The sequence below is a fragment of the Macrobrachium nipponense genome, chromosome 49 (genome assembly GCF_015104395.2).
Source record: "Macrobrachium nipponense isolate FS-2020 chromosome 49, ASM1510439v2, whole genome shotgun sequence".
Lineage (NCBI taxonomy): Eukaryota > Metazoa > Arthropoda > Malacostraca > Decapoda > Palaemonidae > Macrobrachium > Macrobrachium nipponense.
In genome coordinates this window covers 12597547-12622314 of record NC_087224.1, presented here as the reverse complement: position 1 = coordinate 12622314, position 24768 = coordinate 12597547, and the positions used below count along the sequence as shown (strand labels likewise).

The window sequence follows — 24768 nt, the reverse complement described above, 5'->3', positions numbered from 1 at the left end:
AACCTTAAGAATGTACAGATAATATAGAGAAAACATAAGAGAAGAAAAATTGGTATGACACCACTGCAAAAAACAATGCTGATCAGTAGGGCTATGTTAGGCAACAGAATTAAACAATAGCAGCGGGTTAAAATGGGAAGATAGGACATTTTTGTTATGAAGAAATAACTGAAAACTTAGAACATTTCTTACTCTACTGCCCAGCCTAAAGTGACATTAGAAGTAGATATAGATATCTGGAACCGCCATTTCATCAAGAAAATAAAGATGAATCGATGACCAATATCCTTCTACATGCAGATCTGTCGAAAGAAGAAACTATGAACAGAAAATTGATAAGATTCATGGCACTACAGAGACAATAAACTTAAAATAAGCACAAACAAAGGAAGAATAGAGCGAGGAAGGGAGCCGTTGTAAAGGTAAACCCCGTCAATTAATACTACTTTTATTAATGCATGATTGAGTGAATTCAGGTGCTGCGGATATATTTAACGTTAATTCTGTGGATTAGAGGATATAAAAAGTACCTAAATACGTGATAAATTCGTTTATCTGGCGAAAATTCTACCCTGAGGACAAAGGACTGTCATTAGGATACCCAGGATAAGGATAAAATAAGGCATAGACGTCCTCCGCAGGGGAAGGACTCCACAGGACGATGCCTAAGTTGCCCCAGAAGAAGTATTACCGCCAAAGGGCCCATTCCAATCCCATTGCCGACCATAATTTTGATTAGTGAGTTCAAGCAAATTCAGATAGGCTTACTAGGGTGTAGGCTAATTGAATTTACAGTTTAAGAATAGGCTAGGTAGTAGGTAGGGTAAACAACCGACTGGACTAGCCGAGCCACTGACTGCCGCGTTTCTGGCCACCCTCCGAAAAAGTACTTTAACACGTCCTGACACCGGAGATGGTCATCAGTCATGAGTTGTTGGTGGTGAGAGGAGGAGCTCAAGACCTCTACTCTCCTTTTGAAGTAAAGTATTTTCGCCAAAGTTAGAAATTGAGGGCATAGGGTAAAAAACCGCAGGGTACAGGAGTGGATCATGTACAATCAACGTGAACAATCCCAAAAAAAGTACATTATAACGCGTCCTGACATCGGAGATGATCATCAGTCATGAGTTGTTGGTGGTGAGAGGAGGAGCTCAAGACCTCTACTCTCCTTTCGAAGCAAAGTATTTTCGCCAAAGTTAGAAATTGAGGGCATAGGCTATTTTAAGATTAAATAGAGGGTAATGAAAAGTCTGGCCCTACACAGTGTACACTACCTCCATGACACTGTCGAAATTTTTACTTACAACTTGGAATATTTAGAAGATGGACACCATCTAGACGTTTGCGGAGTTGCTTGTGTCAACAAACTTCCCATTTCCTGTTCTAAATCCGCATACCACTTGCACCCATAGATGCTGGGGCACTTTCATCTCAACAATCATAAACACCGACTTCCAACCACTACTTTTTTAAGGAAATAACGATTTTTGGTAGAAGAAGAAGAAGAAGCCGTGCACTCGATAATTATTTAGATAAATAGTTAAATGGCAGGATAAGGTCATGAATTGCATAAATCCAGACTCAACTATCAACAGTTTTTGCTTGTGAACGGTACCTATGGCGTTCTTTGTGCTCCTTAATTGTTTATCACTGTTGCCAATTGGTATGTGTTTACCCTCCAAACAGGGTATAAGACTTACACAAAACTGGGGAAATAGGCTAAGTGAAATTAGCATATCTATTTGTAGTATGTATACATATTACAGCAATTTTTATCATTACTGCATTACTATGACAACTAGAACTCATGGAAACAATTTGTAAATGCATCGGCGTATGTGTGAAGCTCCACTAGATTGGCAACGATGAGTCATTTTACCATTGTCTGCTCATATGTACTTCAGAAATCTGTAATTTTTGGGTGTTAATTTGGTTGCAAAAAAGGGATAATAGCTATGAATTAAATAAACCTTTTGAAGTAACAAAGTTAAGTTAAACTAAATAACGAATAAAGTAAACAATTAAGGGAATATAAAGCTTTGCACCTCATAAGCCGTGTACTTGTGTGCTGCCCGTAGCTGTGTTTGTAAAGTGAGCACTTAGGAACCAGGAACCACAACATAGTTCAAGTGCAATTTGGAGTGAATTAAGACCAAAATGTGTATAATCAAACAAGCTCTGTGGAGTTTCAGTTGTGATGGCAGTGAGGATAAAACCACCGATTACATGGTAAAAATGAATTTCAGTTCAAACCATGATGCCGGGAATAAGAAGTTTCATACTTTCACTAATATAGGCAACAAAATGTAGTTTTATTGTGCTGATTACCACTGCAATCTTGAGTAAGATCAATAAACGTTACATACATAAGCTAACATTGTTCAAATAAGTGCTGGGAAGGCTGGGAAAGATGGTGGCTTGGCTGTGGTTACAAACGGCATGTCACGCGGGTGCCGCCATATTGGATTTCAAAATGCTTGAAAACATACTTTACGAAGACCTCACATGCTTATTTCAGTTCGTATGGTGCTTTCATATATCACATTATGTTGACGAAACCTCAATCTTTTGAGTGGTATGCTTAAAGATGTAGTTGTAACTTGTTTCACCAATTAAATATTGAGTGAATAAGGCTGAGCCACGCGATGATGATGGCTCCACTGCTGTGTTTCCCGCTATAGCTAGCCTACTGTAGTAGGCATGTCGCTCACTCGTTTATCTCTTTAGTTTATGTTTATGATATTTACTCTCTCTAAAGTTTTGGGAGCAGTATTCAGCATCACTTGGGGCATGTCCAGAATGGCCTACAATCCCCCCCTCCCCACATGGGCCAGGTCATGGCACAACACCCTTAGTCAGGTTTGGAAGGTAACAGCTGGTTAGGTCAGGGCACGACTCTCTAGGAAATGGTTAGGTTAATGTAATTTCAGTTATATACTTGCCAGTGCCAGACCTCGTCCCACAGACCTGTTTTGTTTCCTATATTCAGCCCCCCCCCCACAACCCAGTCAGGATAAAGCATATATTTTTGTATATTATATAAAAATTATTCAGTAGGAAATTAACATTTTCACAAAGATATTTTATATTAAAGCTGCTCTCGTATTTCAGCCCTGTAAGCCCAAATGCAGTCGACTGGAGTCTTCACTATCCCAAGCACTTTCCTGGTGATAAGAAAGTAGAGTTTGCAGATATTGGATGTGGCTATGGTGGTTTATTAGGTAAGTGCACTGGAAGCCTGGTATATAATTGTATTGTTAAATCTGCTACGGTAGTCACATGCCCATACAACATACAGAACTCATACTTTACATGTATTCATAGTGAAGTTCTGTAATTGCTGTAAGCACTTGGTTTTTGTACATGAACTTTCCTGTCAGATATATACTTAGCTATAGTCTCTGACGTTCCCGACAGAATTTCAAATCTCGCGGCACACACGACAGGTAGGTCAGGTGGTCTACCTTACCCGCCGCTGGGTGGCGGGTGTATGAACCAATCCCCCTTGCTTGTCAGATTTTCTCTGTCGCTTGGAACGATAACAACTGTTGTCGGTTCCTTTGGATAGATTTTTCGATTCTCGCTTGCCTGGAGTTGATTTGGACTTATTTTTGGTGACGTATTCGCTCTGTTTGGCTTGGCATACGCTATTTGTGGACCGTTTTGACTTTGAACTTGAATTTTTCTTTAACATTTCTGACCTGGATTCAGTAGCTAAAACTTCTGTTTTGTTTAGGGTTTGTGTGATTGAAGGGTGTAAGGTGAGGTTGCCGAAAGCTTCGGTTGACCCTCACACTGTATGCATGAAATGCAGGGGGAATGAATGTTCTTTTAGTAACCCTTGTAAGGAATGCGAGGTATTGAATGAAGACGAATACAAGGCTCTCTCTTCTTATGTTAGGAAGTTGGAACGTGATAGAGTACGAAAGGCTTCCTCTAGAAGTTCTAGTAGGTCTAGAATGAGTGAGTTGGATGTAGATCCTAATACTAATGTAGAAGTAGAACCTTCTTCCCAAGTTGCAGCCCCTGCTCCCTGCACCGAAGCCGAAGATTCGTCTTCGGAGGCGGCGGCTTTAAGAGCCACGATTCTTTCTATGGATCAGAAGATTCGTCAGTTAGAAGGTAAGGAGAGTGTTAGTGATCAGTGCAGTGTCCCCAGTGTTGTGGAGGGTGCGTCTGACTGGCTCCTTAGTGCCTCTAGGCCTAGACCTCTTCCAGACTCCCAGTTCCAGGGGAGTAGGAAAGTCGAAAGCTGCAAGAGGGCTAGGGAGAGCCCCCACCGGTCAGGCGTCCCCTCGGCAGATCCTGAAGTACGCTCCCAGGCTGCCTCGGATCGCTACAAGAAGGAGATCCTACGTCAATGCTTCTCCTCTTCGTCGTCTCCCTCTCCGAAGAGAGGTTGGAACTCCCCGGATGCGTCGCGCCCGTTGAAGAAAGGCTTGGAAGGCTTCCTGCAGTCCTTTGGCTTCCAGCCCGGAAGTTTTCCCAGAAGAAACGTCTTTGGAAGCAAAGAAGCCCAAGAGATCTTGTGATCGCTCATCTTCTCGCGCCCCTCAATCTGCGCCTGGTTCGGAGGAAGACCAGTCGGATTCTCCTACTAGAATCCTTGCGGGACTTCAGGCTCAGATCTCGGCTTTGGCGGACTCTCTGGCCTTAAGATCGCGTAGGAAGAAGGACGTTTCTCTTCCGATCAAGAGATCTAGGCGCCGTTCTTCAGAGGATCGTTCTCCTCTTCGTAGGCGTTCTCCTTCGTATGGGGAGTTTTCGTATGAAGGTAGGAGCTCACGCGAGCGGCCCCGCTCTCCTGGCTCTCTTTCAGCTTCAAGGCGCCAGACATCGGTCAGACGCTCTGTGGAGAAAGAAGTTTTTTCTCCAGATTGGATCCCCGCTTCTGGTAAGCGTTCTTCGCCTGCTCATCACGCTGTTTCGAGGGTACGGCCGAAAGGAGATAGATACTTGGAGCAGAACAGACCTCTTTTTTTGACTCCCTCTCGTGGAACTTCTCCTCAGCAACTTCGAGAAACTAGAAGGCGCCCTTCTACAAGTAGGCGCTCGTCTTCCGGATGTCACTCTCCTCGAGTTTCGGATCTGGCGTCGAGTAGACGTTTTTCTCCTGTTCGTAACTCCTCCCCCTTCAGACGTCAAGAGTCTGGTAGGAGCCATGCGCCTGATAAGCGTCCTTCTGGTAGCCGCTCCCCGCAAGATAGGCGCCAAGAGCCTACTGTACGTCGATCTCCTGGTAGGCGCTCGTCGTTTTCGAGGCGTCCTACTCCTGACTGTTCTCCTCGTGGCAGACACCAAGAGCCTTTCAAGCGCCCTTCTCCGTGTAGGCGCTCTCCTTCTTCTAGATGCCCTACTCCTGACCGTTCGTCTCTTGGTAGGCACCAAGAGCCACGCAAGCGCCCTTCTCCCGATAGGCGCTTGTTAGCTTTGAGGCGCCCTTCTCCTGAATGTTATCCGCAAGAGTCTCGCAAGCAGCCTTCTCCTGGTAGGTGCTTTTCTCCTTCCAGTCGACCTTCTGTTGATTGTGCACAACTGGACAAGAATCAAGAGCCGCGCAAGCGCCCTGCTCCTGATAGGCGCTCGGCGCCTAGCAGCCGCTCTCCTCAGGATAGGCGCACAGATTCTAGTAGGCGCTCTCCTCCTCGTAAGCGCCCTGTTGATGTATCTAGACCTTCTCAGGGTAGGAGCCCTGCCTCTCCTTCAGCCGAGATTTCGTCTATCTCGAAGAGGGAGTCTCATTGCAGACGATCCAGATCGGACGGGCACTCTTCCTTTTCGTCTCATCGTTCTCCTGCTTATTTGAGCTCTACTACGAGAAGGCGCTCTCCAACCTCTCACTCGGCTCCTGCTAGGACCTCTTCGTCGCCTAAGGATCCTCCGCACTCTCCTCGACAAGAAATCCTAGAGGGTTCGGATGAGGAACCGAACACTTCTGCAGCGGTGTCTTCTTACAAGAAGCTCACAGAGCTTCTCCTGCAAGAATTTGGGGATTCCCTTACTCCTACGGCTCCTCCTTCTCCTCACTCGTTATTTTCTATGGCGAAGACAGCGAAGGGTTCTTCTTGTGTGAGGATGAAGCCGACCCTTTCGATGAAAAAGGCACTGAGGAGTTTTGGTTCGTGGATGACTTCCAAAGAGGAAGCGGGGAAAACGATGTTCGCTTTCCCTCCTTCGAAGTTATCAGGACGCGCTGGTTTCTGGTATGAAACAGGAGAGTCCTTGGGATTGGGTCTACCGTCCTCGGCCGATTCTGACTTTTCGGCTTTGGTAGATACTACAAGGAGAGCTGCTCTTAACTCTGCAAAGACAACTTGGGCAATGAACGAAGTAGACCACATTCTGAAAGGCATGTTCAGAGTGCTGGAGGTCTTTAACTTCCTTGATTGGTCGCTGGGAGTCCTGGCTAAGAAGATAGAGGTGCCAGAGTCTTTTTCTCCAGAGGATCTCATGTGCGTTTTATCATGCATGGACAAGTCCGTAAGAGACGGAGCGAGTGAAATCGCCTCCCTGTATGGGGCGGGGATCGTGAAGAAGAGATCTGTATATTGCTCCTTCTTGACAAAGTCCGTCTCCCACGCTCAGAGGTCTTCTTTGCTGTTTGCTCCTCTTTCCGCTCAGTTATTTCCTAAGCATTTAGTCCAGGACATCTCAAGATCGCTTTTGGTTAAGGCCACCCAGGACCTTTTGGCCCAGTCGGCAAGGAAACCTCGTCCTTCCTTCCCTACCAAGACTAAGAAGGAGAAGTCTAGTACTCGGGAACCCTTTCGAGGGGCTTCTTCCTCCAGAACCTCTGCGTTTAGGGGTCGTAGACCCAACAGAAGAGGTAGGACTTTCGCCAAGTCAGTCAAGGCCCCCAAATAACTTGCAAGTCCTTCAGACAATGGTGGGCGCCAGACTCTTAGGATTTGTGGAAGTCTGGGCCCAGAAAGGGGCGGATCCTTGGACCCTTTCAATTTTGAGGAGGGGTTACCTCATCCCTTTCACCTCAAGACCTCCCTTGACGACCACCCCAAGGGAGTTGACGGCCAGGTACAGAGACCCCATCATGAATCAAGCTCTCCATCTAGCAGTAGAACAGATGCTGGAGAAGGAGGCTATCGAACTAGTGACAGACCATCGTTCATCAGGCTTCTACAACCGCCTTTTCCTAGTTCCGAAATCCTCAGGGGGATGGAGACCGGTGTTGGATGTAAGCGCCCTGAACTTCTTCGTAGAAAAGAAGAAGTTCACGATGGAAACACCTTCATCGGTGCTGGCAGCGCTTCGTCCAGGGGACTGGATGGTATCATTGGATTTACAGGACGCTTACTTCCACGTACCGATCCATCCTTCCTCGAGGAAGTTTCTCAGATTCATGATGGGGGGAAAAATTTTCCAGTTCAGGGCTCTGTGTTTCGGCCTCTCGACGGCCCCTCAAGTGTTCACGGGGATCTTGAGGAACGTAGCTCAATGGCTTCATTTGAAGGGGGTGAGGATATCCATGTACCTCGACGATTGGCTGATAAGGGCCAATTCAGAAGATCGTTGTTTGAAGGACTTGCAAGTAACACTAGAATTGACGAAGGCGTTGGGACTTCTGGTCAATTTCAAGAAGTCTTCGCTAATTCCCGAGCAAGAGTGTGTGTATCTCGGGATACGGATGAACTCTCAGAGTTTTCGGGCTTTTCCCTCTCAGGAAAGGATAGCCCGAGGATTCGAGAGAGTAACAGCCTTCTTAGGAAAAGAAGTATGCACAGCGAGGGAGTGGATGAGTCTGCTGGGGACGCTCTCCTCGCTGGAGCAATTCGTTTCCCTAGGAAGTTTGCACCTGAGACCGCTCCAATTCTTTCTTCATCGGAATTGGAGTTGTTGTTCTCAGGATTTGACGTTCTCCCTGTCAATATCTCAGGAAGTCAAGGAGCAACTCACATGGTGGACAGATCCCAACCTCTTTGCGAAGAGATTGTCTCTTCAATCCCAGAGCCCCAACCTAGTGTTGTTCTCCAACACGGGTTGGGAGGCGACTCTGGGAACCAGCGAGGTGTCAGGTACCTGGGTGGGGGACCAGGTATCCTGGCACATCAACAGAAAAGAGTTGATGGCTGTGTGGTTGGCTCTGAAAGCCTTCGAGCCCAACGTCAGAAGATCAGTAGTGCAGATCAACGCGGACAACACTACAGCTCTGGCATATATCAGAAAACAGGGGGGGACGCATTCCTTCTCTCTGTACGAGACGGCAAGAGACCTTCTTCTGTGGGCCGAAGAAAGGGGAATCAAGCTTCTCACCAGGTTCGTGCAGGGAGAAAGGAGTGTGAGAGCAGATCTCCTCAGCAGGAAAGATCAGGTCCTTCCCACAGAGTGGACACTTCATTTGGATGTATGCCAGAGCCTGTGGAAGTTGTGGGGCAGGCCACACATAGACCTCTTTGCCACGTCGAAAAACAAGAGACTGGATCCTTACTGCTCTGCGATCTCGGATCCAGAGGCATTAGCAATCGATGCTCTTCTGCTAGACTGGAGCGGACTCGATGTCTACGCGTTTCCCCCCTTCAAGATTCTGGGGCTAACAATAAAAAAATTCGTAGAGTCATATTCAACGAGAATGATCCTAATCGCTCCCTTTTGGCCAGCCCAAGAATGGTTCATAGAGGTACTGGAATGTTAGTGGACCTTCCAAGATCGCTCCCGCTAAGTAGCGATCTACTCAGACAGCCCCACTTCGAACGGTCCCTGGCGTACCAATAAAAAGTCGTCCTCGCTCTCAGTCTGACTGGCTTCAGACTGTCCAAAGTCTGGTCAGAGCGAAAGGTTTTTCAACAACAGCTGCTAAAGCAATCGCAAGAGCGAGGAGGCCTTCCACCTTGCGTGTATACCAGTCAAAGTGGGATGTCTTCAGACGATGGTGCAAGAGAAAGAACATTTCCTCTTCCAGTACCTCTGTGACCCAGATTGCGGATTTCCTGCTTTTTCTCAAAGAAGAGTGTCATCTTGTTGTGTCTACTATTAAAAGATACCGCAGTATGTTGGCGGCGGTATTTCGGCATAGAGGCTTGAATATCTCCGAGAATAAGGACCTGCATGACCTTATTAGGTCATTTGAAACTATTAAAAAACGATCTCATATTGCACCGAACTGGAATCTAGACGTAGTTCTACAATTCCTTGGATCGTCTAGATTTGAACCACCTAGTTCAGCCTCGTTCAAGGATCTGACGAAGAAGGCTCTCTTCCTTATGGCCCTAGCAACAGCTAAGAGGGTGAGTGAGCTCCAAGCTATTGAGGGCATGTTGGGTTTAAGGAAGAATCTATGGTTTGTTAGTTTCTTCCGGGATTTCTTGCTAAGAACGAAAACCCATCACGTCCATGGCCCAGGAGCTTTGAAATTCGTGGTTTATCTTTTCTTGTAGGGGAAGAGCCTGAAAGAACTCTTTGCCCTATGAGAATTGTAAAGTATTACCTTAAGAGGAAGGAGCAACTTAAGGCCAATCAAGATGTACTTTGGTGCTCCGTGAAGGACCCCACTCGGCCCATGTCGAAAAATGCTCTGTCCTTCTTCTTGAGAAGCCTTATTACAGAGGCACATGTTGCCTGCAAGGAAGAGCATTTTAAGCTTCTGAAGGTGAAAGCTCACGAGGTGAGAGCCATTGCAACTTCGCTTGCATTTAAGAAGAATATGTCTGTGCGGAACCTGATGGAGGCGACCTTCTGGAGATGCCAATCGGTTTTCGCAAACCACTACCTACGTGATGTAAAAATCACTTATGATAAATGCTTCGCCTTGGGCCCTTTCGTATCGGCGGATTCGGTGCTGGGGCAGGGAGCTGAAAAACTTATCCTTTTTAGACTTGATATTTACCCTATATTTTTTGTATTTGTGTTTTTGGTTGTCTGAAAGAGGTTGCAGGAAGGCACCTCTTTTTGTCGTAGTATACCCTTTGTAGTTTGGTTAGGTGGTCTGATGGTTTTGGCTCCTTGCAGAGGTAGTGGTAAGGATCTGTTATGTAAGCGGACAAGTTCCCTTTAACGGATCCGACTTGATTCTACCACACAAGGGGATCACATATCCCAGTGTGGTAGATCCGAGGGTCTTTCAGCAACAGGTCACGTCCTAGCTGTAGCTCTCCAGGCAATGCAGACTCAAAGATAGTATCTATGAAGTCTTCAGCCTGAAAAGGTGAGAACCAAGGTTTTTATATCCTACAACATTAGTTGTTTCCCTTCTTTCCTGTATTATTTAGCTGTCTCTTACCCTCCACCAAGGGTGCCAATCAGCTAAGTATGTACGTATCTGACAGGAAAGTTCATGTACAAAAATGATATTGTTAAACTACAATAAAGTTTTGTACATACTTACCTGGCAGATATATACTTAGCTATAGTCTCCGACGTTCCCGACAGAATTTCAAATCTCGCGGCACACGCGACAGGTAGGTCAGGTGGTCTACCTTACCCGCCGCTGGGTGGCGGGTGTATGAACCAATCCCCCTTGCTTGTCAGATTTTCTCTTCCACCTGTCTCCTGAGGGGAGGCTGGGTGGGCCATTAATCGTATATATCTGCCAGGTAAGTATGTACAAAACTTTATTGTAGTTTAACAATATCATAGTTGTTCTCATAGATAAGTATATATTCCCTTGGAACTAGAAATTAGAAGTTATGAGAGTTGGGTATCCCAGGGTAGCTAAATAGAAGAAGTCCTGAGTCCTCAAAGACTGAGACAGTTATTGCTTACAGTGTGCCCTCTCCTTGAACTTCTGATTATCAACACCACAGCCCTCTGTTTCTAGAGGAATGGCAGGTAAGAAAGTGTCAAGATGTTGAGAAAGGCGAGAGAGCCCAGCATATCGTGGATAAAGTACATAAATGAAACCTGAATATGCTGGGAATCCTGGCAGAAGTGCAAGAGATAGGAGAGGAGGGAGATGACGCATCAGATGTTATAACTTCGCAACGAGAAAACCAGACATGATAATGTGAATTGTGATAATAGTTATTTTCCTTAGCACCCGGAAGCTCCTGTATCCACTCTATTGCCATGTCTCTGGCTAGACTTGAAAAAATAGGAAGCTAGCAGAATAATTGTAGTTTATCATTAGGAGCAGTAGCACAACATTTTGCGCATACAATATTGGAATAAATGCTGTAGTAATTTGTATCTGTTTTGCCTTTGCAGCACATGTTACATAATATGTGAGATAACTTTTTCCTAGGGTGCTTCTATTTTATGCAGTAATAATGGTTCTAATTTACTATTGACTATAGCCTACTGACCTTAGTCACCAGGTCCAAGTTTTCTTTTAGTTGCAAATAGCAATTCAGCGTACTCATTCACCAAACAAGAAGTTCTGTTGGTATTTTGGATGCATTACTGATGTGTGGGCAAGAGTGTACCTTCATCTTGCTTTTCTTGGTCAGAAAGCCCATTTAGGAGGCTGTGCAGAAGCACGTTCCATCATTAGAACAGTTCTGTTATCTTATAATGCAACATTCTTTAGGTAGAAGCTCTTCACAGCTGGCAATGTAATTGTTGAACTGTGCATTTAGGTTAGTGTAGTGTGTAGGCAGGTTCTTCATATTGGTTTGTAATGTTCTTAGTTGTTTTTGTATTAGCCAGTAACCACTGGTTTACCCTTGCCAGTACAGGCAATCAAATACACTTATACACTTGTACACATATACCAACAAGTTCTGTCCTGAGAGCTTGTTTGTAAGTTTAATTTGTTTGTAAATCCAACAAAGTTATCGTAGGCATCCAGCATTGTACTTAGTTAATGGAATAATAACAAAGTTTATGATCAACAAAATTTCTCAACATTTCCTTTAAAAAGTGGCAATGAAATACACAAAATAAAGTTCATATATCCACCTGTCCCACATATCATGCAGACAGAAGTTTGTGTCTCTGAAAGTGAGTGGAAAGTTTCTGTGCAGAGGACTACTTACATTGTCACTTTGACAGTAATTGTCACAAAAGAGAAGTAGTGTTGTGACTTGATCAAGGGGATATGATTCTGCCTTTTCTGTCCAGTGTTGGTCAGTTAGTTGACACCTGTAAACAATCAGCTAATGAACTAAGCTGCCTTTGCAAGGTCATAGCCTATGTTTTAATGAATAACATTATGTAATAAATAATAATAATCATCATCATCATCATCATCATCATCATCATCATCATCATCATCATCAGCGAAAGGCTATACAACTACCTAGAGGATACAAACACCATCCCCCACTAACAGAAAGGCTGCAGAAGGAAGTGTAAGGGCACAAAAGACCAGCTCCTGATAGACAAAATGGTAATGAAGAACAGTAAGAGAAGGAAAACCAACCTAAGCATGGCATGGATAGACTATAAGAAAGCCTTTGACATGATACCACACACATGGCTAATAGAATGCCTGAAAATATGTGGGGCAGAGGAAAACACCATCAGCTCCCTCAAAAATACAATGCACAACTGGAATACAATACTTACAAGCTCTGGAATAAGACAAGAGGTGAATATCAGGAGAGGGATCTTCCAGGACGACTCACTGTCCCCACTACTGTTCGTAGTAGCCATGATTCCCATGACAAAAGTACTGCAGAAGATGGATGCTGGGTACTAACTCAAGAAAAGAGGCAACAGAATTAACCATCTGATGTTCATGGACGACATCAAGATACAATCCAGACTTGTAAGGATTGTATCTGGGGATATCAGGATGGAGTTTGGAATAGAAAAATGCGCCTTAGGCAACATACAGAAGGGCAAAGTAACAAGGACTGAAGGGATAAAGCTACCAGATGGGAGAAACATCAAACACATAGATGAGACGGGATACAAATACCTGGGAATAATAAGAGGGGATATAAAACTCCAAGAGATGAAGGACACGATCAGGAAAGAATATATGCAGAGACTCAAGGCGATCTCAAGTCAAAACTCAACGCTGGAAATATGATAAAAGCTATAAACACATGGGCAGTACCAGTAATCAGATACAGCGCAGGAATAGTGGAATGGACGAAGGCAGAACTCTGCAACATAGACCAGAAAACTAGGAAACATATGACAATACACAAAGCACTACACCCAAGAGCAAATACGGACAGACTGTACTTAACACGAAAGGAAGGAGGGAGAGGACTACTAAGCATAGAGGACTGCGTCAACATCGAGAACAGAGCACTGGGGCAATATCTGAAAACCAGTGAAGACAAGTGGCTCAAGAATGCATGGGAAGGACTGATAAAAGTAAACAAAGACCAGAAATATACAGAGACAGGAGAATGACAAACTGAACAGAGGACTGGCACAACAAACCAATGCACGGACAATACATGAGACAGACAAAAGAACTGGCCAGTGATGACACATGGCAATGGTTACAGAGGGGAGAGCTCAAGAAGGAAACTGAAGGAATGATAACAGCGGCACAAGATCAGGCCCTAAGAACCAAATATGTTCAAAGAACGATGGATGGAAATAACATCTCTCCCATATGTCCACTCCTGAAGACGACTTGACCAGAATTCGACCAATTCTCGGGTGCCTTTTTCTCTCTGATCCTTCGTTGGTTCCTTCTTCTCTTATCTCTCTCTGATGATCTCTGCTGCTGATCTCTCACTGATAATCTGATCTGTGGCTCTTACTGATGATCTCTTACTCTGTGACTAACTGATGATCTGCCTTCTCCTACTTCGTCCGTCATATTTATACGGCATTCTGGGGGTGGGGCCTACGGTGAGCGTCACAGACTCCCGAGATTACCGGAACGATTTAGAAGTTTCTCGATGAAGTATTGCATCAGAAGTCACGGCGTTTCTCACGACACTTCGGCGCCTGTTGTGTTCCACAACACTCCTGCCGATTCTAGAACCATCATGAGAACAGGCACCTCCAACTCATGCGCAAATGCCTTCTTGCTGCAGAACTTCTCGAAGATGCGTTTTCCTTTCCTTTATCTTTCTTTGCTATAAAGCAATTACCATGACACGTCCCCCCAAAAAAGAGAAAAAAATGAAATGAACTGATTTTATTTTTTTCTAAAGAGAAACAAGAATTAAACAGCAGGGGAACAATTCTGCATAAAGCTTTAATCCAATCAAACACGCACGCTTCTCCACTCACACACTCATCCGTGCGAAAACAGAAAACGGTCATTAGGGCACTAATTCTGAAAAATCTCTAGAGAGGCTATCAGCTAATACATTATGCCTTCCTCTTACTTTTTCCGTTTTCTGAACTCTGATTAAAACTTTGACATGCTAAAACACCTCTTGTGTTTTCTCAAAACTAATTTCTCTCAGTAACACTGCCACATCGAACACTGGCGGTGGCCATGGTTCAGGGTGTTCTTTATAATTCTGAAGCAAATTTACATTCATTGACTTTGCTCTACTCTTACCCATATTAATTCTATAATGTATATTTCCCTTCTCCTCTAACACTGAAAAAGGACCTTCGAACTTATAAGGTAAAGCAGAACCTTCTTTCTGGACTAGTACTAAAACTTTATCTCTTACACGGAAATTTGTCTCTTTCGCTCTAAGATTATGTTTCCGTTTAGTCCCCCTTGGCTCCCGTTCTCCTTCGCTAGTTGCCAACCATCTCTTAAATTGTTTTTATAATACTCAAGATTAGTGATATAATCTCCTCTACCCTTACTTCTAGACAAAGGTCCGACCATATTGATAAATACATTCTCAAAAGAAGGAATATTACACAACGGAACTCTGGGAATTACTTGGTTTGGTTTCCCGGCAATTTGGCATTCGTGACAGCTTAAAACATACCTCATTACGTCATTTTTCATTTTAGGCCAAAAGTACGCCCTACTAATAGACCTGAAAGTTTTATTTACTCCTAAATGTCCTTGCTCATCATGTGCTAACTTCAAAACTAGCTCACGAAGCTTCCTAGGAACCACTAATTGTTTGGTGATTTCCCCTTTACTACCTGACTTATGACTAACATAACGACACAAAACTTCACCCTTTAAACAAAAAGTTTCCTTACACACATCATCGAGATCATCATTCAGCTCACACTCAAAAATTTGGGTTAGTGTCTCATCCTCTCTCTGCAACTTGACTAGCTCATCCTTATCCAAAATGTTAGAGCCTAATTCTTCACTGTAACTAGTACTAGATAATGGTACATTTACTATGTTACCCTCGACAGCTACACCTTCTGTTTGGCTATCACTGTCAACAATAGAGTCAGGTTTCTCAGCCACACTCATGCCAAGATCAACCTCGCTACCTATGTTACACTCGTTCGAATCCACGAACTCACTCTCGTTTGAATCCATGAACTCACTCTTGTTTGAATCCACAAACAAATTATGACCGTAGTGCATGTCTGTATCTAAACCCGACCTAGTTACTACCTTTTCAGGCACTGGAATATCCCTCACAACAGGATTCACATTCTTGGATAAAGCTAAGTCATTACCGACAATAATGTCAACGCCATCCACGGGCAAACTGTCAACAACTGCAAATTTCACTTCTCCTGACACTACCTGACTTTCTAAGTTCAACTTCAACAAAGGACAAAGAACACAAGTGTTAGGAAATCCACCTAACATGACTTTCTCTTCCATATTGATTTCTGCCCTGTTCGGCACACTCTCTCTCCTAATCAGTGAGACAGCAGTTCCTGTGTCTCGAAGCCAGACCACTTCTCTTGAATCTACTCCTCCAAGAGGGGAAACTACGCCTTCTGACAGAAATTCACCAAAAATTTTCCTAGTTCCTCTCATCACATCATTCCTACTTGACGAAAGGTTAACTAGAGACACTGGTTTCTTACCGTCCTTCCTTTCTACTGCACAATTTCTTGCTAAATGCCCTTTCCCATTACATCAGAAACAAGTTAATTCTGAGCCACTAGATGCCATTTTACTCTTACAAACCTTAGACGTATGACCAGGTTTTCCGCATGTATAAAAGGAATACAGTGGACCCCCCGTATTCGCGTTCTCCAGATTCGCGGACTCACACATTCACGGATTTCTCTTGGGAACGTTTCCCTGCATTATTCGCGGAAAATTCGCGCATTCGCGGTATTTTTCTATGATAAATATCCACAAGTTCCTGGTTTTTTTGATGAATTTCATCATAAAATGCACTTTTTGTGATAAAACTATTAAAAAAACCAAGCATGAAAATTTGTAGTGGGTTTTTCTCGAGTTTTAACTAACAAAATAGGCTGTTTTTAGCATTTTTATAGGGGTTCCAAACATTCGCGGGTTCTAACTATTCACGGGGGGGTCTGGTATGCATCCCCGCGAATACCAGGGGACCACTGTAGTCACTTTTACTCGCATTGCTATTACTAGGACTGAAACCTTTACTGTTTTGTACTCTACCAGATGAAGGATCATTTCGTCTCTTACTAACACTCAAATTATGAGTTAGACTATATTCGTCAGCTAATCTAGTTGCTGCTGTAAAAGATACTTCTCGCCTATCTTCTATATAAAGCTTAATCTCAGGGGATACGTTATCTTTGAAGTTTTGTAACAACACTAAGTTCTTCAAACCATCAAATTCCTCAACTTAGCAGAAGTTAACCAATCAAAAAACAGCCTTTCTAACTTCTTACCGTATTCTACATACATCCTTTCTCAAATTTCTAAATTTCTTGCGGTACGCCTCCGGTACTAACCTGTGTGCGCTAAGAACAGTTTCTTTCACAATATTATAATCATCACATTCCTCCTTAGACATGCAACTATGCACAGTAAGTGCCCTACCACTCAAAACTGACTGTAAATGTAAAGTCCACATTTCTTTAGGAGAACCTACTCTTTCCATTAACTTCTCAAAACACATGAAATATTTCGTTACATCTTCCTCATCAAACTTTGGTACTAATTTCAGCACTGCACTCATACCTAACGTATAAGCTTTGTTTTCGTTCTCGCCTGTCTGACTGTTACGAGTATTTTCCCTTAACCGAGCAATTTCCAACTCATGCATACGTTCTTTCTCTCTTTCTTCCTGCTCATGCATACGCTCTTTCTCTCTTTCTTCCTGCTGCATTACCAACATTTCTTTCTCTTGCTGCTTATTCATTACTTCTTTCTTGCTGCATTTTCATGGCTTCTCTCTTTCTCTTGCTGCATTTTCATTGCTTCTCTCTTTCTCTTGCTGCATTTTCATTGCTTCTCTCTCTTTCTCTTGCCGCATTTTCATTGCTTCTCTCACTTGTTGCACTTCCCTCTCAGCTGCTCTTTCATCTCTCTCATACTTCTCTCTTTCTTTCTTTTCAACATACTCACAGAGATCATTCCCCTATAGACCTAGGAGCTTACCTGACTCAATAAACTCTTTCACCATCTCACTCATTCTGGCTCTTTCTATATTCTCCCTGTTTCAAACTGTTAAAGCTGAATATTACTGGTCAAGGTCGCCACAATGTTACGAACCGAGAGAGGTCCGCTTCAGGTTCGATCGATATTATTATAAACAAAAAGAATTCAACACCAACAGTTGAAACTGGGGATACTTATATAGAAAGAAACACTAACACAACAAAGGTTTATTTACAAGCTTACTAACAAAGATAAATGCAGAATGGTGTCTCCTATTTACATAAAAAAGGTAAAATCTTACGCTGCATGAACTGGAGGAACAGTGAGGTAATGAAAGTACTTGCCGACCAGTTTTGCAACTCGAAGTGATGTCTTCACAAAAGGAGAACTCTAATTGTAGACGCCTTCTTGCCTCCGTATTGCAGAAAACAATGTCTGCTCTTGATACTTGAAGGGCAGGAACTCCCCAAAACCTCTAGCAGAACGTTTCTTCTCTGAAGTCTTGCTCAACATCGAAATAACTCAGTTGTCCACTCCTGAAGACGACTTGACCAGAATTCGACCAATTCTCGGGCGCCTTTTTCTCTCTGATCCTTCTTCTCTTATCTCTCTCTGACGATCTCTGCTGCTGATCTCTCACTGATAATCTGATCTGTGGCTCTTACTGATGATCTCTTACTCTGTGACTAACTGATGATCTGCCTTCTCCTACTTCATCCGTCGTATTTATATGGCATTCTGGGGGTGGGGCCTACGGCGAGCGTCACAGACTCCCGAGATTACTGGAACGATTTAGAAGTTTCTCGACGAAGTATTGCATCAGAAGTCGCGGCGTTTCTCACGACACTTCGGCGCCTGTTGTGTTCCACAACACTCCTGCCGATTCTAGAACCATCATGAGAACAGGCACCTCCAACTCATGCGCAAATGCCTTCTTGCTGCAGAACTTCTCAAAGATGCGTTTCCTTTATTTTTCTTTGCTATAAAGCAATTACCATGACACTGCCCTTCAAGTATCAAGAGTAGACATTGTTTTCTGCAATATGGAGTCAAGTAGACACCAGAAGTTACAGTTCTCCTTTTGTGAAGCCACCGCTTCGAGCATAGATCTCCGACCGCGCAAAACTTGTTTACCTTTTTTATGTAAATAGGAGATACCATTCTGCTTTTATGTTTGTTAGTAAGCTTGTAAATAAACCTTTGTTCTGTTAGTGTTTTTTTCTATATTCGTATCCCCAGTTTCAACTGTTGGTGTTGAATTCTTTTTGTTTATAATAATATCGAAACTTGGAGTGGACCTCTCTCAGGTTCGTAACAAAATGAAACCATAAACCACACAGCAAGCAAATGTCCGGCACTTGCACAGGACCAGTACAAAAAGAGGCATGATTCAGTGGGAAAAGCCCTCCACTGGAGCCTGTGCAAGAAACACCAGCCACCTTGCAGTAATAAGTGGTACGAGCACCAACCTGAAGGAGTGATAGAAAACGATCAGGCAAAGATCCTTTGGGACTATGGTATCAGAACAGATGGGGTGATACGTGCAAATAGATCAGACGTGACGTTGATTGACAAAATCAAGAAGAAAGTATCACTCATTGATGTCGCAATACCATGGGACACCAGAGTTGAAGAGAAAGAAAGGGAAAAAATGGATAAGTGTCAAGACCTGAAAATAGAAATACTGTAAGAAGGCTATGGGATATGCCATTGGAAATTGTACCCATAATCATAGGAACACTAGGCACGATCCCAAGATCCCTGAAAAGGAATCTGGAAAAACTAGAGGCTGAAGTAGCTCCAGGACACATGCAGAAGAGTGTGATCCTAGAAACGGCACACATATTAAGAAGAGTGATGGACTCCTAAGGAGGCAGGATGCAACCCGGAACCCCACACTATAAATACCACCCAGTCGAATTGGAGGACTGTGGTAAACCAAAAAAACAAAAAACAAAATAATAATAATAATAGACCAGAAAAAGAGGAAACATTACAATACATAAAGCACTACACCCAAGAGCAAATATGGACAGACTACACAACACGAAAGGAAGGAGGGAGGGGACTACTAAGCATAGAGGACTGCGTCAACATTGAGAACAGAGCACTGGGGCAATATCTGAAAACCAGTGAAGATGAGTGGCTCAAGAGTGCATGGGAAGAAGGACTGATAAAAGTAGACGAAGACCCAGAAATATACAGACAGGAGAATGACAAACAGAACAGAGGACTGGCACAACAAACCAATGCATGGACAATACATGAGACAGACAAAAGAACTAGCCAGCGATGACACATGGCAATGGCTACTAAGGGGAGAGCTCAAGAAGGAAACTGAAGGAATGATAACAGCGGCAAAAGATCAGGCCCTAAGAACCAGATATGTTCAAAGAACGATGGATGGAAATAACATCTCTCCCATATGTAGGAAGTGTAATACAAAAAATGAAACCATGAACCACAGCAAGAGAATGTCTGGCAATTCACAGAACCAGTACAAAAAGAGGCATAATTCAGTGGATGGATGGATGTATGATATTTAGGGCTAAAGCCCAGGCACTGGGGCCAACAAGGCCATTCAGCGCCGTAATGAAGGTTAAATAAGTTGATTTATGGTAAATGAATTAATGAATTAGTGAAAGAAATGATTCATAAAATAAGATGTGACTAATAAATAAAATAAAAATATGAAGTTTAATGAATAGCGTAATATATATAAAAAATAATTTGTCTTTAAAAATCTGTATGATATATAAATAATTATCTAAATGTTATTCAAAGAATTTATACACTTTAAAAAGGAGATGAGAGCAGAAATATCTGCTTCATCTCCCAAGATGTTTGAGAGGGATTTACCCTGGAAATATCTTTCCCTTTGGTTAAAATATCTGGGGCAAACCATCAGAATGTGCTCCACGGTTAGGATCTCATCGCAGTAAGCACACACTGGTGGGCTGCTTCCTTCAGTGGCAAAAGCCCTCCACTGGAGCCTGTGCAAGAAACACCAGCCACCTTGCAGTAATAAGTGGTACGAGCACCAACCTGAAGGAGTGAAAGAAAACGATCAGTCAAAGATCCTCTGGGACTATGGTATCAGAACAGATAGGGTGATACATGCAAATAGACCAGACGTGACGTTGATTGACAAAATTAAGAAGAAAGTATCACTCATTGATGTCGCAATATCATGGGACACCAGAGTTGAAGAGAAAGAAAGGGAAAAAATGGATAAGTATCAAGACCTGAAAATAGAAATAAGGATATGGGATATGCCAGTGGAAATTGTACCCATAATCATAGGAACACTAGGCATGATCCCAAGATCCCTGAAAAGGAATCTGGAAAAACTTGAGGCTGAAGTAGCTCCAGGACTCATGCAGAAGAGTGTAATCCTAGAAACGGCGCACATGGTAAGAAGAGTGATGGACTCCTAAGGAGGCAGGATGCAACCCGGAACCCCACACTATAAATACCACCCAGTCGAATTGGAGGACTGTGATAGACCAAAAAATAAAAATAATAATAATAATAATAATAATAACAGTTCAGTAATGTACATAGGTCACTGCAAACAATTAAATATATCAGATTTTAGCGTAGTGAGACACATTTTGTCGCATTCCTTTTTCTAATGATGTCATTTTTTCTTGAAGTTCATGATTATCTTTTGGAAATATTATTGTTTAATTTGTTCTCTGTTTATTTTATTTTAAAAAAGATTTGTGTAACTAGATTCATGTTCAAAGGCTAACACTAGACCTACTATTTTAGGTAAGGAGTTCAGGTACTTATGTAATGTAAAATCTAAACGTTATGTAAACAGAAACTCGGTTACCATTGATATCTATTTTCCTTTTTCAGTGTCATTAGCTCAAGTCTTTCCCGATACCTTAATGTTAGGAATGGAAATTCGTGTTAAGGTGTCGGATTTTGTAGCCGACCGCATTCTTGGCTTGCGAGAAACAAAGAAGGAAGTTCCTGGTGGATATCAAAACATTGCATGCATTCGAACTAATGCCATGAAATACATGCCAAACTTCTTTGAAAAAGGACAGGTAAGACTTGATTTAGTATTTGTGTGTTTAGCACTTGTCCAGGGCAAAGTCCTCTCTGGAATATGAATGCAAATAAGTGAAGCATGATCCTATATATTATAAATTCATATCTTTGCTTTTATGAGTAGATGAAACTGATTTTGAAGTTTAATTTGCCATGTTTACTGGTTAGTGGGACTGGATTATTTGGGAGAGCCCCTGCTCTCCCTTGCAGTCAAAAGGCATTCTCCTTTTGATTGTGACAGAAGCAGCTTCCCGTGACCTAATGTTACTGATTACTTTTTATGGTTTGGGGCATTCCAGAGCATGATGGAAACTTGAGGTAGACCCAGGAAATGAGTGAAATATAAAGACTCAGAATAGTGGAGAAATGACTTCACATGAAATCCTACAATGGAAATATCCGATAAAAATGATCTAGTACAGTATAGCTTTATGCAACTTCTTGTGCAGATTTGCAGCCAGATTGTTTATGGAGAAATTTTGAGACTACATGCATTTATACATGCTTCTTCCAGATATCACCATATCCAATGGAATTCCAAAAGGAAAGGCCTTGTAGTAGAGTTTTTGAGCCCTGTCAAATGTCAGATTGCCTCATGCACTATGGCCCAAGCAAGAATGGTTTTCTCCAGGTCCTCTGGAACTTGTGGAGGTGTGCAATATTTTCAGGTTAAAGGTACTCTAGCCTGAGTCTTGTTTCTACAAGTTTCATCCCCATCCTCTTGCCTCTTTACGTGTGAAGTTAGCTATCACATTTCAGTGAGTAAAGTTTTTGGGAGTTGCTACAGCTGCTTTCACCACTCTGTGCATTCCTTTTGCCAAGACTTCTGGATTTGTGTCTTTGAATGACAGTAGGTTTCTTATCTCATCCCTAGAGGTCTTTTTCAGGTTATAAATTATTCGACACATTTGGTTGTTAAGATTCTAACACTGCCTGTCTTCACCTCCTTTGTCATCATAACCTCTTTGGGTTTGTCCTTGGGTCTGCATTGGTACCCTCTAGGCTGTGTTTTGGATTGCTACTGTGCTTTTCAGGAGATATCCCACTCGAGTTGCTTGTCCTCAATTGGCCTTCTGTCTTGGTATAACTGGTTCACTTAGGTAGATTCTTGGATGAACCTTATGCCTATGAGACATTTGTTTGGTGGCCTCTGATTGGCTGGTACAGGGAGGTGGGCAGCTTGCTAAGTGTCTCATATTATTATCTGTAGCTTAGAAAACTAGCAATATGTGTATATTTCTTAATTTATCTCATGTTTTGTACAAGATAGGAAAGTTTTGGTCATACCATAGGATTTGGTATTAATTGTACAACTAAATCATGATTTCCTGAAATCAGCAAGATAAAGCACAAAGGAATTACGATTAAAAGTGGAGAGAAGCATTTAGTTCTTTATATCTGTTTTTACCTATCAGATTTTGCATCATTCATGCGATCAAGATAAAATAAAACTCATGTTTTCATACAATAAATTCACCTGAATATGCCGGTGATGAGAAATTTTTTTTTTATAACTTCCTAAATGGAGAATGATAAAACTATACCGGTTAGGAGGCTTTTTAAAATGTGATGATTTGGCTTAAATTAATTTGAGCCAATTTCAATAATTTGCTTGATGAAGAAGGCATTGGATCAGTGTTATAAAGCTAGATGACACTTTATTGTGCTGTACTTGCCATTTCAAATGAGTCTATTAATATATATATGTATTTTTTTATTGCAGCTAAGCAAGATGTTCTTTCTCTTTCCTGATCCTCACTTCAAGAAGGCAAAGCACAAGTGGCGTATTATTAACTCCTCCCTCTTGGCAGAGTATGCATACGTATTACGAGAAGGGGTAAGTAGGGTGAACATAGAGTTCCTTAATCAATTAACATTTTGGATGCAGTGTGAATTAGCTAGTAAATCATAGTTTTCCACTTACTTACAGAGGTTTTCTCTATATTGTTACATATGAAATTTACATTGTCATTGACCTTCCCTAAATGTCAAATTTTCTATGGCTTCAAATGGCATTTTTCTTCTTCTGCAGGCCTTAGTGTATACAGTAACAGATGTAAAAGACCTTCATGAATGGATGGTATACCACTTCACACAGCATCCCTTATTCGAGAGAGAGTCAGAAGAGCACTTGGTATGTTATATTGTTTTGCCAGTTCTTGTTTTTTCCTGAACGGAGTGAAGATCCTAGTTTTTTACATGTTTCTCCAGAGGAGATTACTGTTACAGTATGCCTTTTGTGACATATTAAGAATCTTTAGTTCCCAGTGGCACAGATTCTACTTTTTAATATTTTATTATATCCTTATCCCTATAGTTTTGTCTTATTCCAGTTCAACGCCTTTATATTTAAGAGAATCAAACTCTCTGGGAAGCTCTGCAAGGGCCTAAGATGTCATTCATTAAATGACACAAACAGCATTTTAATTTAACTCTACCGGAGTTGATAAGATTGGGCCCGTACTGTCTTTCATTGTGTTGGGATCCGTATTTTAATTTCATCCAGTTCATAAAAACATTTAGCATAATGGATCTCATTACAGTTTACACCAGATTCCTGCAGTTCAGGTCTTTACCATGAGAGCCACTTAATCACACTTATTCAGTTTTATAGCAGATGAGTTATCCATCCTTCATAGGCATTGATATGTACGCCTCTACCCTTGTGAAGGGTCATAGGAGCATATGCCCTCAACAGGCACTCTTTCTGGTTGTGTGTTCAAGTATTGTACTTGCTAGACATAGTGTTGCTCAATTTAAGAACCATGTGTTAGCCTTGTAATGTATTATGCTACTAATAGTATCTTGAATCATATGGCACATTCTTTCAACTCTTGGTCAGCAGCATAATCCACTCATCATACATTGATATTTCCCCCACATTTAAGTGTTCTTGAAAGACTTAATATTTTTCTTTTTGGAGCAAATGCTTTTAACCAGCTCTGTGAAGGCCTAGATATTTAATTCACTAGTCTGGTAGAGCTTTATGATTTTAATATATGCTACAGCTGTTAGATTTAGTTGGAATGCTTTGGGATTTTTTCCTAACTAAAGGCCTCTTGTTTACTTGTGCTTATGTACAAATGCACTGTCTTTCTATGCTTAAAGCAGTAACTTTCAAAGGAATGACTGGTGTCTATTTTTACAGGCTGACGACGAAGTTGTTAAGCATTTATTTGACAGTTCGGAGGAGGGCCAGAAAGTTTCGCGAAACAATGGAGATAAGTTCTTGGCGGTGTTCAGAAGAATAGGTGATCCAGTGTATTCACAGAGCAAATAAAGAGAAGCATTCATTCATTTTATATTTTAAGTACTTCACTTTTTGAGTTGAACTAAAACCATACTTTTTAGTACCGCACGTTGAAATAAATATGGAAAGAGAATCCTTTTACACTAAAATTTACCAACAGAAATTTCAG

The 24768-nt window shown here is 42.2% G+C and overlaps 1 protein-coding gene across 1 annotated transcript; it reads left to right on the top strand.

Moving 5' to 3' along the window:
- Positions 1–429: 429 nt before the first annotated feature.
- On the top strand, positions 430–24646 carry LOC135205337 (tRNA (guanine-N(7)-)-methyltransferase-like). The gene is made up of 6 exons (XM_064235788.1): positions 430–738; positions 3112–3221; positions 21152–21345; positions 23073–23186; positions 23382–23483; positions 24498–24646. Exons 1-6 carry the CDS (start codon positions 662–664, stop codon positions 24627–24629), a joined length of 729 nt encoding a protein of 242 aa, XP_064091858.1. The 5' UTR covers positions 430–661; the 3' UTR covers positions 24630–24646.
- Positions 24647–24768: the final 122 nt, after the last annotated feature.